Source organism: Pezoporus flaviventris, unplaced genomic scaffold, assembly GCF_033815535.1.
Source record: "Pezoporus flaviventris isolate CSIRO_AGI_PZ_B2104156 unplaced genomic scaffold, CSIRO_AGI_Pfla_v1 ptg000002l, whole genome shotgun sequence".
In the NCBI taxonomy this organism is placed as follows: Eukaryota; Metazoa; Chordata; class Aves; order Psittaciformes; family Psittacidae; genus Pezoporus; species Pezoporus flaviventris.
Window position 1 is genome coordinate 41429375 of NW_026892550.1, and position 15049 is coordinate 41444423.

Sequence of the window (15049 nt, forward strand, 5' to 3'; positions counted from 1 at the left end):
TGGGAGTAGACAGGAGTTATGTCTGAAGTGTGATAGACACACTGTGGTTCTTCTGTTTCCTAGGCCCCTCAAAGGACTAAGGAAGACAGAGTCTGAATTACAATACTCTGTGCCCTGCTGGAATTCATATCAAACACTATCATAGTCCAAGAATAAATGATGAAAAAGAAATTGATTTAGATGCACTCACACCATGCAAAACCTAAAACTCTTTTCTGGAACAGAATCACGGATTCAAGTCTGCAGAATTTGCTTTGTCTTTTACAAAGAAACACTGGATTAAATTCCACAGCTTCAGAAGATAAGTGTTGTTGAGTTTAATGCCAGTAAAATGGCCCTTCACCTTCAGACGCAAATTTAAAAAAAATTACCTTGACAGAACTTAGTGAGTTTCCTGAACTTTCCCCCTTGGGAACACTATTAGCTATACTGTCTGATCACCTGTGTTCAAGAAAAGATTCATTCAAACTGTTTACCAAGCTAATCTAAGGAATGAAGACATGTAAAGCTGAGATTCACTACCCTAGCAGAAAGCAAACTGAAAACCATAATTCTTAAGTACTTCAGAGGTGAGAGAAGAAAAAGCAGTTTGCTGAATGAATGTATTGGCCCATAATGCAGAAGGTTATTCTCCTGATTTCCATATTCTACTCTACTAAAATACATATAACAAGGGATGAAGTTTGATGAAGGGAAAAGGGATGAAGTTCAACACTGTCCCACAAGACATCCTTGTCTCTAAATTGGAGAGACATCAATTTGATGGATGGATGACTGGGTGGATGAAGAACTGGCTGGCTGGCCGCACACAAACAGTTGTGGTCAATGGCTCAATGTCCAGCTGGAGACTAGTAACAAGTGGCGTCCCACAGGGATCGGTGTTGGGACCGATCTTGTTTAACATCTTCATCACTGACATGGACAGTGGGATTGAGTGCGCCCTCAGCAAGTTTGCGAATGACACCAAGCTGTGTGGTTTGGTTGATACCCTGGAGGGAAGGAATGCCATCCAGAGGGACCTCGACACACTTGTGAGGTGGGCTGATGCCAACCTCATGAAGTTTAACCATGACAAGTGCAAGGTCCTACAGCTGGGTCGGAGCAATCCCAGGCACAGCTACAGGTTGGGCAGAGAAGAGATTCAGAGCAGCCCTGCGGAGAAGGACTTGGGGGTGTTGGTTGATGAGAAAATGAACATGAGCTGGCAGAGTGCGCTTGCAACCCAGAAAGCCAACCGTATCCCGGGCTGCATCAAAAGGACCGTGACCAGCAGGTCAAAGGAGGTGATCCTGCCCCTCTACTCTGCTCTTGTGAGACCTCATCTGGAGTATTGCGTGCAGTTCTGGTGTCCTCAACATAAAAAGGATATGGAACTGTTGGAACAAGTCCAGAGAAGGGCCACGAGGATGATCAGGGGACTGGAGCACCTCCCATATGAAGATAGGCTAAGAAAGTTGGGGCTGTTCAGCCTGGAAAAGAAAAGGCTGCGTGGAGACCTCATAGCAGCCTTCCAGTATCTGAAGGGGACCTATAGGGATGATGGGGAGGGACTCTTCATTAGGGACTGTGGTGACAGGAGAAGCGGTAATGGGTTCAAACTTAAACAGGGGAAGTTTAGATTGGATATAAGGAGGAAATTCTTTCCTGTTAGGGTGGTGAGGCACTGGAATAGGTTGCCCAGGGAGGTTGTGAATGCTCCATCCCTGGCAGTGTTCAAGGCCAGGTTGTACAGAGCCTTGGGTGATATGGTTTAGTGTGAGGTGTCCCTGCCCATGGCAGGGGGTTGGAACTAGATGATCTTAAGGTCCTTTCTAACCCTAACTATTCTATGATTCTAAGTTCTGCTGAAGGTGCTGAGCAACCTTCACTCCCACCAATGGGAATATCACAGGAGGCATTTAAGCCCTGAAAAGGATCAGCCAATAAAACAAATACCACCTCAACATGCTCATTCATTTGGCAAGGATAAAGACATTTAGTTTTTTTCTATTTTCTAAAATTCATTTAAAACAAAACACCAGTTCATGTGTCCATAAACAGTAAAATGAGTAATACAGGTATTTTAAATATTAAAAATGCTTACCAGATTTGCAATGATATAATGGTATCCTTTAACATGTTTACCAATTGTGATAACCTGTAAAAAAGAAGAAATACCCTTGTAATGGAGAATGTTCAGCTGCTATGCGGACTGCAACTTCAAAACTACAAAATGTATTACAATGCAAAATCTTGTTATGTGCTCCATGGTACACAATACTGAGTTTGTTCTGTGCTTTACTTTTTATTTTACCTAATACATCACTGAACATACACTCTGCTTGTGGAAATTAGTCATGTTGAAGTCCAAGTCCCAAGAGGGACAGTCACTTCAGACAGAAGAGCTGAATGCTAATTACTATGCTGTGTGTTAAAGGCACAACCTGGACAGAAAAGAGCAGGCATCAAACACATATATGAATATATATATATGATATATGAATATATACATATATATGAATATATACATGATATATGAACTTAATTATTCTAAACCAGTTACTTGGTTCAGACTGCTTAAAACTCATTACTTATTAAAGGTTTAAGAACTAAGTTGAGATACATTTCTTACGTAGCTGCTGCTTCCAAAGAAACTTCAGTTAGACCAAACAGATAGCTCTCCTGAACACTTCTTCGTCACTAGAATCTGAGAAAACAACCAGTAGCTGTAAGTCTTTGGATCAATGGCTAGTAAGTTTGCTCTCACTGCCACTGGGTACTCTTTCATTAACCTGGTTTTCTCAAACATTGCCCTGTGCCACTCACCCGTGTGAACTATAAGGATGCTGGCAGTTAAAACTCTTGAGAATATTCTCCAAAAACCATGATGAAGGAGCTGTGGACATAAAAGGTGCTCACCAGTGTCCCTAGTTTAGACTAGCATCTCAAGCAGGGACAGACAAGAAGTGGCAGTAATTGCAAAGCTGTGCAAAGGATGTTATCTGTGGGAAATGAGATTCAGCAAAAGAAGCTTGCTCAGAAGAGACAGATAGAGGCTATGTAATGAAGAGCATGGTAACACCGACCTGCCAAAGCAGAGAAGAGGAATATAAACTAGTCTGAGAAGAGCTGGGGAACTGAAAAATGTTTCAACTTACACAGATCTTTGAAATCTGGAAAAGAAACTAGAACATGAGACAAAAAACAAGAATGATGAAACCACTTCACAAACACATCGTGTGACTATACAAAAGATCCAAGGACAACAGAACGTAACTGGGTGAACCTTAGGCTACCATCATAGCTTAAAATGTTAGTGGGATAAATCAAATAACTACAATAAGTTTCTTCAGGAGTAAAAAGCAAGGAAGAAAGTAGAGAAATTGCTGCTCTATGTATCAAGAATGCAAATAAAACTTCAGCACTAAGAAAAGTCTGGTCAACAGAAAGCCTGTTGCACATGTCTCAGTAAAAATACACAGAAAAAGAAAAGGGATCCTGACAATACAAGGAGTCATAAAAAGAAGGAAATTGCTGATATTTTTTTTTTTTTGTGGCAGTCTTTTTTTGAAGGGGGGGGACAGGAATCAAAAATCTGGTAGCTAAGCAAGGCTTGAAGTACATATTCTGCTTTTAGAAAAGAAAATCAGAAGAATACACTGAAAGGATACTTACAGGCTAGGAAATCCATTGTTCAGCACAAACCCTCATTTTAAGAGACAAATAATAGAGAAAACAGTTATTTTAAGTTTTTTTTTTAGCTACTTGAGAAATTGAAAGGGGGTTTACCTTTTTATGTAAGAAAAGGAAGTCACAGAAACAGAATGTAAGCATAATGGACTTAAGAAACAGAAGCTTTATCCATCTGTATGCTTAAGGAGTAGCACAACTATGTGAGGATAAGTTGAAAAAAAACTAAGACTCAAAGCAAGGCAGAATCAATCAAAGTACAATTAGGACAAGAAAAATATCCCAGAGCTGCAATCAAACTACGAAGAGCCAAGGAAAAAAATAGTTCTGTTACTAAACCAAGACAGTAAAAATGAGTGTCACCTAAAGGGTAAAGAGGGCTCTTGTCTTTAAAAAGTATTAAAAGGAGAAACTGAAAAAAACTTGCAGTCAGCCAAACTTCTCTATCAGTAATATCACACACTTAATTTTAAAAGAATCTATAGGATAAGATGAGGATAAACAGTCAACGTAGGTCTTGTCAGGATCAAAATATGTCAAAGAAACTTTCTCTGGCATGACAGCTAACCTAACAGATAATGAAGAAGTAGCAGATGTGATGTATCTTGAGTCTAATAAGGCTTTTGTCCTGTACGACATCATACAAGCCCTTAAAGGAACATGGACAAGCAATAAGGTAAGCGAACAACTGTTTGAAAAGACACACATAACCAGCTGAAGAGTACCTGTAAGTACTGTTTCTCTCAAGCACTGCTCTACTCAGTACATTTCTCAACCTGGGCAACAAGTCAGAAAATATGATTTAAAAAAACTGCAGATGAATGACAGGGAGGCTGCAAATGCTTTGTAGAACAGGATCAAATTCAAATCGATCTTGAAAATTAGAGGAACAGTTTATGGATATAAATTCCAAATAAAATAGACAAATACAGTGCATTCCACTTAGGACACTGCTCATGCCCTGAGCCCCTCCAAAATATAACAACCTTCGTAACAAAGACCAAAATAACAAGCCCTTCAAATAAACTTCAAACCAATACACATACACTCTGATGCAGTATTCTTACAGATGCTGCACAGTCTCACAAGCCAGCAGGGAGCTACCCTTACAATTTTCCATTGTGCTCTGCATGCACGAAAGAACTAGTAAGATACAGACAGTAAGACCTTCCTAGACACTAGGATTGAAGAGGTGGATTTGAAGGTAATGCAATAATTTGAATCAAAGCACTATGATGCTGTTGTAAAAAAGAGAAAAAGAAAGAAAAAAAAAAGTATTTTGGCAAATTATATACGTGTGGGTGGAGAGAAGACATAATTTTCTGTTTTGTCTAAAGCTCAGGTGGCCTTAGCTATGGAAAACAGCAGCCAATTTTGGCTAACACACTTTAAGAGGGAGACAAAAACTACAGTATGAATGACCAAAAGAGCTTAGAAACACGAACTCTAAAGGGAGTTAAATGAAAAACAGAAGCTGTTGATACAGCTTTCACAAGATGTCAAAAAGTATTAGAAGTAGAAAACACTTTCTAGGTGTAAGGAGAACTAATCACTAGGCATTATCTAACTATTTATAATGCGCAATATATAAGTGTATCAACTACATATAATGTAGTCTATTACATAGGTTCTGAAATAGATTTACTTAATGAGATTTACTTTTTTATAAATAATAATTATGCAAAACCATATGGGAGCATCCAGATGGAGTTATCTTGCTTTTGAGCAAAATGAGGGATTATAGGATTTGTATATTCACTTTCTGCCTGATATAGATGTGGTCCTCAATATAAATCTGTCACTTCCAAATGACGCATAATAATCACAAAAACATGATCAAGAGAAATGAATTAATTATATTTACTTATATAGCTAACTGCTGTCACTGAGGAACAGAGAATAACAAACCTGATCAACTATGTCGTTGACTTTATCGCGTTCACAGTCCAAAATCACCCGCCTTTCCTTTTTTACCTCTAGATCTTGAAACAGTGAACGGTAAGTTTCATCTTTTCTGTCATTGTTAATATTTCCTACATTGATAGCAGTCACTTGCCATTTCTTTTCAGCAGCAGAATCTAGCACAGCTTGCAATGTTGATAAGCCTAGTGAAGCACAGGAGAAAACAGAAGATATGACTGATAAAGCTTTAGGAATAACAAGCTTATAGAATGTGATTTATGAGATTACTTATTTAAGATTTCCCTGTAACTTGTTCCACCTGTCACACATTGTTAGGTTGCAGAAATGAAGGTATATGTGGGCCAAATCAGTTCCTATTGTATGAAACATCTATTTATATTGCAGTAAGGAATCAGTGTAGATCCTGGTAAATACAACCTTTTAGTTTTGCTTCAACCTTCTTCAGAACGTGATTTTGCCAGTTTCACTGATCCGCTGCTGGAACTGCACATAAAGGGAAAAAGGTCTTCTAGGAGAAAAGTGATCCAATTATGGCAAGAGGATCAGCTGCTCATTACAAAACACTACCGAACTGCTTTTGCTCTCAGTGCTTGAGTAGTATTGTATTTAAACTCAGACCTCACTGAGGTCTATGGCAAAATTCCCATGTTCTGCAGTTCTGTTAATGGAGTTATTATTTCTGTTGCCTACAGTCATATCCCCGATTATGAAAATAGATGTGCTGAGATATATTTCCATACACAGAAGTAGGCTCAATGCTAACACCTACAAGCAGTCTGCAGAATTTTACTTCTGTATTATCCTTCTGAAACATTCCTGCCAGGAAGCTGTAATAATGTCTGTACAGCTGCAACTGCCTACAATATATTGCAAAATCAGTGAAGATTTTACTTGACTCATTTTCTTCTTTAAGGATTAAATAACAGAATACAAAACCATGAAAATAACTGCTGGAAATTAATTTATGCTACACAACAAATACCATTTTAACCATTTCCAGCAGTACAGGAATTAGACTTGTTGTATTTAAATTCCTTCCAGAAAACTCTATGTAATTCTAGAGAACAATCTTAAGGACAGCAGAGGGTATTATTAAAAAAAAATAAAAAAAAAATTAGACTTACTCACAATGAAAAAAACCCACATCAAAAAAGCCCCCCAAACACTGAAATACACTGTTTCAGATCTCATTTAGTAGATTTCAGGTCCTCCAATCTATCTATATGCTTACTCTAAGTTAAATAGCATCTTAGGCATAAACTGATATAGGCTATTAATGATAATACTATCTATTACAAAGGGTTTCTGTATTTTATTTCTCTGATCTTCCATTTTGCCTAAGGACTGATTTTTCTTGAGGTGTTCTCTGCAGAGTTACCAAATGGCGGCCTGGATTTCTTGCTTTCATACAGGTAGCAGATTTGTCACCCCCACACAGTTCAGTTTACTCTGAGAGCAACACACATTGCAAAAGAATGAAAAACCAACCAAACAAAAGCATTCACAGTGATACTTCTGTGGATGTGGAAGTATGTGGAGAGTGGTGACAGAAGTGGGACTCCACAGAGAAGAAAATACTCAAACAACTTCAGCTGCATTTTTTTAACTGCAGAATACTTGTCTGGGAACCTCATGTACCTGAGCCTCTTTTGCTTACCACAAGACAAACAATTTGGTGAGCTCTGCAAAGGAGGAATGAACAGAGGCTATCTAAAGTAGCAATTTTGTTACATCTAGAATCCTCCAATAACATCTCTACTTTTTCCAAAACCCACTGTTTAATATTGGCAACACAGAAGACGCAAGGAGGGTAAACGACACTAACCCACATTATTCAAGAGCAACTGAGATATTAAGCCAGTAAGAGCTTGGACATGCATATACTGAATGGCTTCACTTCTTATAGATAGAAATGAGATACAAAATTGCCTGCACTTTAACCAGGCAGTCCCAGACCACAGGGGACTTGCAAAAGTAGCAATACATTCTTCTTTGGAATAAGTCATCAAACTAATTCCCATTACCTTTCACAGCTTCCATAAGGCGTAAGTCTCTTCTCCTTTTTTATCTCATTCCTGGAGGTGGAATCATTTTAAATTATGTATCATTTCTTAAATAATCTGTCACTGTCTCTACCTTGGCATTTATGCAAAAGTGTTTGGAGGAATTGTGGACCCTGCGTATTCAGGGTCTGATGTCAGTGCTGCTGAGTACATACTGCCTGACTCTGCAGGTTAACCTTGTGCTATCAGTGGGAGCACTGAGGAGCAACGATTTACTCAACACAGAGGTAGGAGCTTCATGCCTTGGAGCTTGTTATCACTGGGGTGCCTTGCAACAATTAAAACAAACAAATAAGGAAAAAAGGCATAACCAAAGGGTGACTACAAGTAACAATTTCATGCTGTTATTCCCGGCCAGGTTCAGCCAGTGCAGCTTACAAGAAGAACTAGGTGTTTTTCAGTATTTCCTAAATATAAATCACATGCAGGTCATGTAGAGCACACTGCTAGCTGACTGACAGAGTACTGGCTAAGCAAGTAGTTTTACATCTGTCCTTTCTAAAAGGACACTGAATGTTTCTGATACTAATGTAAATCTGAAAAGGATTTGCCAAAGAAATGTGCTTCAGGTTCATCATCCCATGTGACATTACTCTTGGAGGCTACACACCAATATTTTTCTAACTTTAGTCCTGACAACAGTGATAAACTGTCTTGAGAAAGGCTTTGCAGCTTCTGAACAACATAATGCATAAAACAGCATCAGAATGCAGAGACTCCAACGCTGTCCCCTGTTCAACAAACCACGGTGTGGTGTAACTGTCCTTTAAATCTAGTGGCATCTTACCATTTAATATGCACTTATTTAATATTCAACTCTGACCAATGAAAATGCAGTTGAGCCACAAAACAGCCTTTTAAAAGGCAACAAGAGAAGGTAAGAATAGAAAAAAAATTAGCCAGAATACTAGATGAACAGAAGCTGAAAACAGAATGACAATAATGGAATTCCAGAAAGGCCAGTTAAAAAGACTCCATACTTCTATATAACACTGCCGCTTCTTAGAAAATTAATTGATATACCACAGTTTCCAAGGGATTTTTCCCAGTCCATACACTGTTATTGTTACTACAGCCAGAAAGGGACACAGGACTTGAGAAGGCTGTACTGCGGAGTAAATTGCTCACAAGCAGTGGATTTGGGTTTATGAACAACCCCCACCCCTTTTTTATGAAAAGCACTCTCCAAACAAGCAGGGACTGCATCCAAGGTTTTTGCTTGCTTGGTGCCCAGCTATCGATTTTGCACATATGGAGTGAATCTGTGGTAGCAGATTGCCCTTCATGCTCAGATGTTTACCTTTTTCTCCTTAGAAGATTCTTTAAAAAAAAAAAAAAAAATAAACTTTCCATAAGATCTGTTTTACAACATGTGATTAATCTCACATCACTTATCAGTACACTTGCAATTCTATCCATACACACTTGTAATAATGTCGTTCTCATTTAAACAATTTTGTTTCTGTCCCAAAACCTCATTTCTAAGTTTACATTTACATTTGCTGCAAGTAAATATTCCTTTACTCATTTACTTTTCTAATACTAATTCAGTATTTCAGTGAGATACATCTAGCAAACAGCATGCAGATAAAAAGCACCCCATCTTACCCCTGTCGCTGTCATACAAATACGCAAACTTGGTCCACTGATAGTATTCGATCAAACTAAGAAGAGCTCCCTTGAGGTCAGGTCTCATCTGAATGACAAAGGGATGTGTTCCATCTGTTGGGAAGCTGGGAGTTATGAAGGAGACATGAAGAGTCCCACAGAATGATGTTATGGTATTTACAGACTTCTTGTCGTAGAATCCAAAAATAGCAAAGACTCCTCTTGAAAACTGGGAGCAGACTATGAGGGAGAAAGAAAAACAATTATGTGGGAGAACTTTTTTGAGATTATTGAAAACTCTATCGCATATATTTATGACAAATAATAAAAATGATCACATAAATATCAGGAGAAAACAGTAATAATATATGAAGATTATTATTTTTTAGTATTATTAAAAGTTTCCACTAGAAACAAAACAGCCAAGAAAAAATAAAACAGAGATGAGGTTCACATTCCTAGACAATTAATTCAGAAATAAAACTCACCATGTTATTCTTAAACTCAATTTATATTGTAAGGACGAGTGATGCAAACATCAATCACAGCTGTAATTTTTAAAATGAGTCATTACAACCATATACAGTACTATGGAAATAGAAAATTTTTTTGTCATGTTAAAAATAAATTGGCTCTGAGGTTGAGATTCACTGAGCTTTTTGCAAAATGCCTTAAATAACTTTCCATTTGGGGAAATATAAAGCCAAAACTAGAAGCAAATCTATTGACAGCAGAAAAGTAAGGAGTTGATTTGATTTAAACCCCTTCTGTTTAAAAGCATTATTTTAATTCCTGCTTTGTAGGACTCAGCAAAAGCTGGTCCTTCTAGATGACACTTGCAGTCATGCTGCAGAGAGAATAACCTCAAAGGTGTAAATAACATGCTGATTATTCACTTTCTATCACTGGAGACAATTCAAGCCAGCCAATGAACACTACGGACCACTGCCGCCTGTGTAAGAGCTAGTTCTCCGCTTATGACACTGCAGGCCATGCTAGCACCTAAGTTCTAAAAGCAGTGTACCTTAAGGAAATGCTCACCTCTGAGTAATTCTCATTTATCACCTATATGCTCTTTGGTTTGCACAGTCACCTTGAACGAGACACATCCTTCTAGAAAATAAATCTAGTCAGCCTCATTGCAATCCCTGCTACACCTGACCTGCTTATAGATAGAAATCACAGTGTAATTGGAGCTAATTTTGCCCTGACATTTAGTGCATTGATCCTTCAATATAATTCACTTAAAAGCAAAAATAAATTCATTTATTTTTAACATGTCTCAGATCTGAATTAATATTAATACAATATTTTCTTTTATAGTTACCTTAAAAAAAAAAAAATCACCACTTCATGCTTATTATTCATTGCTATTCTCTTCATGGCTTTGCCTCTCTATCTTTGCTACCAGTCATCTCCCATACCTTAATTATTTCTATACTCAAAGCATCTAAACAGTATTGGTGAAATTCTGAGTCTGCCAGTTTCAGCAGTTAACACCAGTTAACATTAAGTAGGTTGAAATTTCACCTCAGACAAATGATTAGAAAACTTGATGAGCAATAGCCTTTTGCAAAAGGTGATGCAGGTTTTCCAGAGCTAGTGTACACGATGGTCAGACCTCTTCTGTTCCAACTACAACTCAATACAGAATCATAGAAACATTTAGGTTGGAAAAGACCTTTAAGATCAGCAAGTTCAACCATTAGCCCAGCACTGCCAAGTCCACCACTAAACCAGGTCCCCAAGTGCCACATTTACACGTCTTTTAAATGGCTCCAGGGACAGTGACTCAACCACTTCCCAGGGCTGCCTGTTCCAGTGCTTGACAACACTTTGAGTAGAGAAATGTTTCCTAATATCAACTCTACACCTCCCTTGGCACAGCTTGAGGTTGTTTCCTCTTGTCCCATTACTTGGGAAAAAGAAACTGACACCCACCCCACTATAACCTCCTTCCAGATAGTTAGAGAGAGTGGTAAGTTCTCCCCTCAGCCTATTTTCTCCAGACTAAACAACCCCAGTTCCCTCAGCCATTCCTCATCAGACTTGTGCTCCAGACCCCTCATCAGTTTCATTGCCCTTTTCTGGACACACTCCAGCACCCCAATGTGTCTCTTCTAGTGAGAGGCCCAGAACTGAATACAGGATTCGACGTGCAGCCTCACTAGTGCCCAGCACAGCAGGATGATCACTGCCCTGGTCCTGCTGGCCACACTATTGCTAATACAAGCCAGGATGCCACTGGCCTTCTTGCCTGCCTGGGCACAATCTGGCTCATGTTCAGCTGCTATTGAACAACACTCCCAACTCCTGTTCCATCAGGCAGATTTCCAGCCACTCTTCCCCCAGCCTGTACCATTGCATGGGGTTGTTGTGACCAAGGTACAGGACGCAGCACTGACCCTTGCTGAACCTCCTACAGCTGGCCTTTACCCATCAAACCAGCCTGCCCAGATCTCCCTGTAGAACCTTCCTGCCCTCATGCAGATCAGCACTCCTGCTCAGCTTGGTGTCATCTGCAAACTTACGGGGGATGCACTCGATCCCCTTGTCCCAGTCACTGATAAAGACATTAAACAGAACCGGCCCCAGTACTGAGCCCTGGGGAACACCACCTGTGACCAGCCGCCAGCTGGATTTAACTCCATCCACCATCACTCGGCCAGATTTTTACCCAGTGAACAGTACACCCATCCAAGCCATGAGCAGCCACTTTCTCCAGGAGAATGCTGTGGGAAACGCTGGCAAAGGCTTTACTAAAGTCTAGGTAAGAGAACACCCACAGCCTTTCCCTCACCCACTAAGCAGGTCACCTTGTCAAGGACATAAGGTTAGTCAAGCAGTTCGTGTCTTTCATAAACCCATGCTGACTGAGTCTGATCACCTGCTTGTCCTGTCTATGCCTTGTGATATCTTTCAAGATGATCTGTTCCATGACCTTCCTCAGCACCAAGGTCAGGCTGACAGGGCTGTATTTCCTGGGTCCTCCTTCTGGCCATTCTTGTAGATGGGCATCCCATATACTGACCTCCAGCCTGGGACCTCCATGGTTAGCTAGGACTGCTGACAAATGATGGAAACTGCCTAGGTGAGTACTTCCACAGACCCCTCAGAATACCTGGGGGGATCCCAACTGGCCCCACATCCTTGTGTGTGTGTCTAAGTTGGATATATGCAATCCCCTTTGATTATGAGGGCTTCATTCTGCTTGCTAGCCCTAAAACAACCAGTCTGATTATTAAAGACTGAAGCAAAGAAGACATTAAGTACTTCAGCTTGTCCCTCATCCTTTGTCAATGTTTCCCCCTGCATCCAATAAAGCATAAAGATTCTTCTTAGCCCTCCTTTTGTTGTTAATATATTTATAGAATCATTTTTATTGTCTTTTATGGCAGTAGCCAGATTAAGTTCTAGTTGCTAATTTTCTCCCTCCATAACCTGGCGACATCCTTGCAGCCTTCCTGAGTGGCCTGCCCCTTCTTCCAAAGGTCATAAACTCTCCTTTTTTCCTGAGTTCCGGTCAAAGTTCTCTGTTCAGCCAGGCCAGTCGTCTCCCCACTGGCTCATCTTCTGGCACATGGGGATGACCTGCTCCTGTGCCCCTAAGATTTCCTTCTTGAAGAATGTCCAGCTTTCCTGGACTCCTTTGCCCTTCAGGACTGCCTCCCAAGGGACTCTGTCAAACAGGCTCCTAAAAGGCCAAAATCCGCCCTCTGCAGGTTTAAGAGAGCAGTTTTGTTGATGCCTGACCTTATTTCTCCAAGAAGAGAAAACTATCATTTCATGATCACCGTGCCCAAGACAGCCTCCAGCCATCAGATCACCCACAAGTCCTTCTCTGTTCACAAACAGCAGGTCCAGTGGGGCACCTTCCCTAGTCAGCTCACTCACCAGCTGTGTCAGAAAATATCTTCCACATATGCCACAAACCTCCTAAACTGTTTTCTCTCTGCTGTACTGGACTCCCAGCAAACCTCTCAGAATCTGAAGTCCACAATGAAAACAAGGGTAGCAATTGTGAGATGTCTTACAGCTGCTTATAGAATATTTTGTCCGCCTCTTCATCCTGGTTGGGCAGTCTGTAACAGACTCCCACCATGGTATCAGTCTTTTTGGCCTTCCCCCAAATCTTACCCATAAACACTCAACCCTATCCTCATGATCATCAATTTTTAGATAACCTAAGTGCTTTCTAAAAGGCAGGGCTGCCCCACCACCTCTCCTACCTAGCCGGTATCTTCCAAAGCGTTTACAGCCATTCATTGCAGCACTCCAGTCATGCAAGTCACCCCACCACGTTTCTATGATGGCAACTACATTACAGTTTTCCTGCTGTGCAATAGCTTCCAGCTCCTCCTGTTTGGTGCCCATGCTATGTGCACCGGAGTAAATGCACTTCAGCTGGGCTACTGATCCCAGTGCTTTTTGGGGGAGGGGAAGCCCCAATTCCTATGTGACCATTTTCAGGTGCTTCCATGGTTTCTAAGACATCAACCTTTGCATCTTTGCTGCTGCATGGATCTTCAATCCCTACTTCCACTGAGGCAACAGACTCACAAACACACCACCCTCTAAACATTGGCATGTCACCCCCAAGCTTGCCTTGAGTGAGCCTCAATTTGTTCCTTTCTCCTTCAACTCTAGTTTAAAGCTCTTTCAATGAGCTCTGCTAACTCCTGTACAAAGATCGTTTCCCCCCCTTTAAGACAGGTGCACCCTGTCTGTTGCCAGCAAGCCTGATGTCATGTAAACTGACCCATGATCAAAACTCAAAAAATTCTGCTGGTGATACCAGGCTCAGAGGTAGGGATTGCTCTGCTGGCTCTTCCCATTTCTTCCTGGAGCACCTCCCGTATGAAGACAGGCTGAGAAAGTTGGGGCTGTTCAGCCTGGAAAAGAGAAGGCTGCGTGGAGACCTCATAGCAGCCTTCCAGTATCTGAAGGGGGCCTATAGGGATGCTGGGGGCAGACTCATCACTAGGGACTGTAGTGATAGGACAAGGGGGCACAGGTTAAAACTTAAACAGGGGCAGTTTAGATTGGATATAAGGAGGAAGTTCTTTACTGTGAGGGGGGTGAGGCACTGGAATGGGTTGCCCAAGGAAGCTGTGAATGCTCCATCTCTGGCAGTGTTCAAGGCCAGGTTGGACAGAGCCTTGGGTGATATGGTTTAGTGTGAGGTGTCCCTGTCCACAGCAAGGGGGTTGGAACTAGATGATCTTGAGGTCCTTTCCAACCCTAACTATTCTATGATTCTATGATTCCCTGCAACTGGAAGGACAGAGAAGAACACTACTTGCGCTCCTGATCCCCTAAGCCGTGATCCCAAGGCCCCGAAGTATCTCTTGATTGCCCTTGGACTTCCTGTTGTTTCCATTGCTGCCCACCTGAAAAATCAGTAATGGGCAATAATCACTGTCATAAGCAGGGTCATACTGGGCTAGGAAGCTTCCTCTTCACATGTTTAACCTGGGCCACAGAGAGGCAGCAGACTTCCCTAAGACGTGGGTCCAGCCTGTGTATTATTGAGCCTTCTGTTTCTTCCAAAAGGGAGTCTCCTACAACAATGACCTATCCTATTTTTCTTCATGGAAGCAGTTTTGATACAGGGTACAGGCCAACTTAACCTTGGTGACACCTCCATGCTAGGTGAACCGCTGTCTTTGTTACTGTCTGGTTCCACATGTGGAGTCACATAGCTATTTTGCAAGGGCACCTGGGTAGGAGGGGCAGTCACAGAGGGGATGCGCCTGCTGCACCAGGCAGGAACACATTGCCATTGT

General features: G+C 41.0%; 1 protein-coding gene across 4 annotated transcripts in view; it reads right to left on the bottom strand.

Moving 5' to 3' along the window:
• GRIA2 (glutamate ionotropic receptor AMPA type subunit 2) overlaps positions 1-15049 on the bottom strand; it is a 94258-nt gene that overhangs the window by 40659 nt on the left and 38550 nt on the right. For all 4 annotated transcript variants that reach the window (XR_009747301.1, XM_061475833.1, XM_061475811.1 and 1 more), the window contains exons 3-5: positions 9264-9503; positions 5578-5774; positions 2084-2137 (exon numbers count right to left, since the gene is read on the bottom strand). Coding sequence is in view for 3 of the 4 variants with exons in the window: in XM_061475833.1 (XP_061331817.1) it covers positions 2084-2137; positions 5578-5774; positions 9264-9503 (491 nt within the window). In the remaining variant the exon portion in view is untranslated. The remainder of the gene's footprint in view (positions 1-2083; positions 2138-5577; positions 5775-9263; positions 9504-15049) is intronic.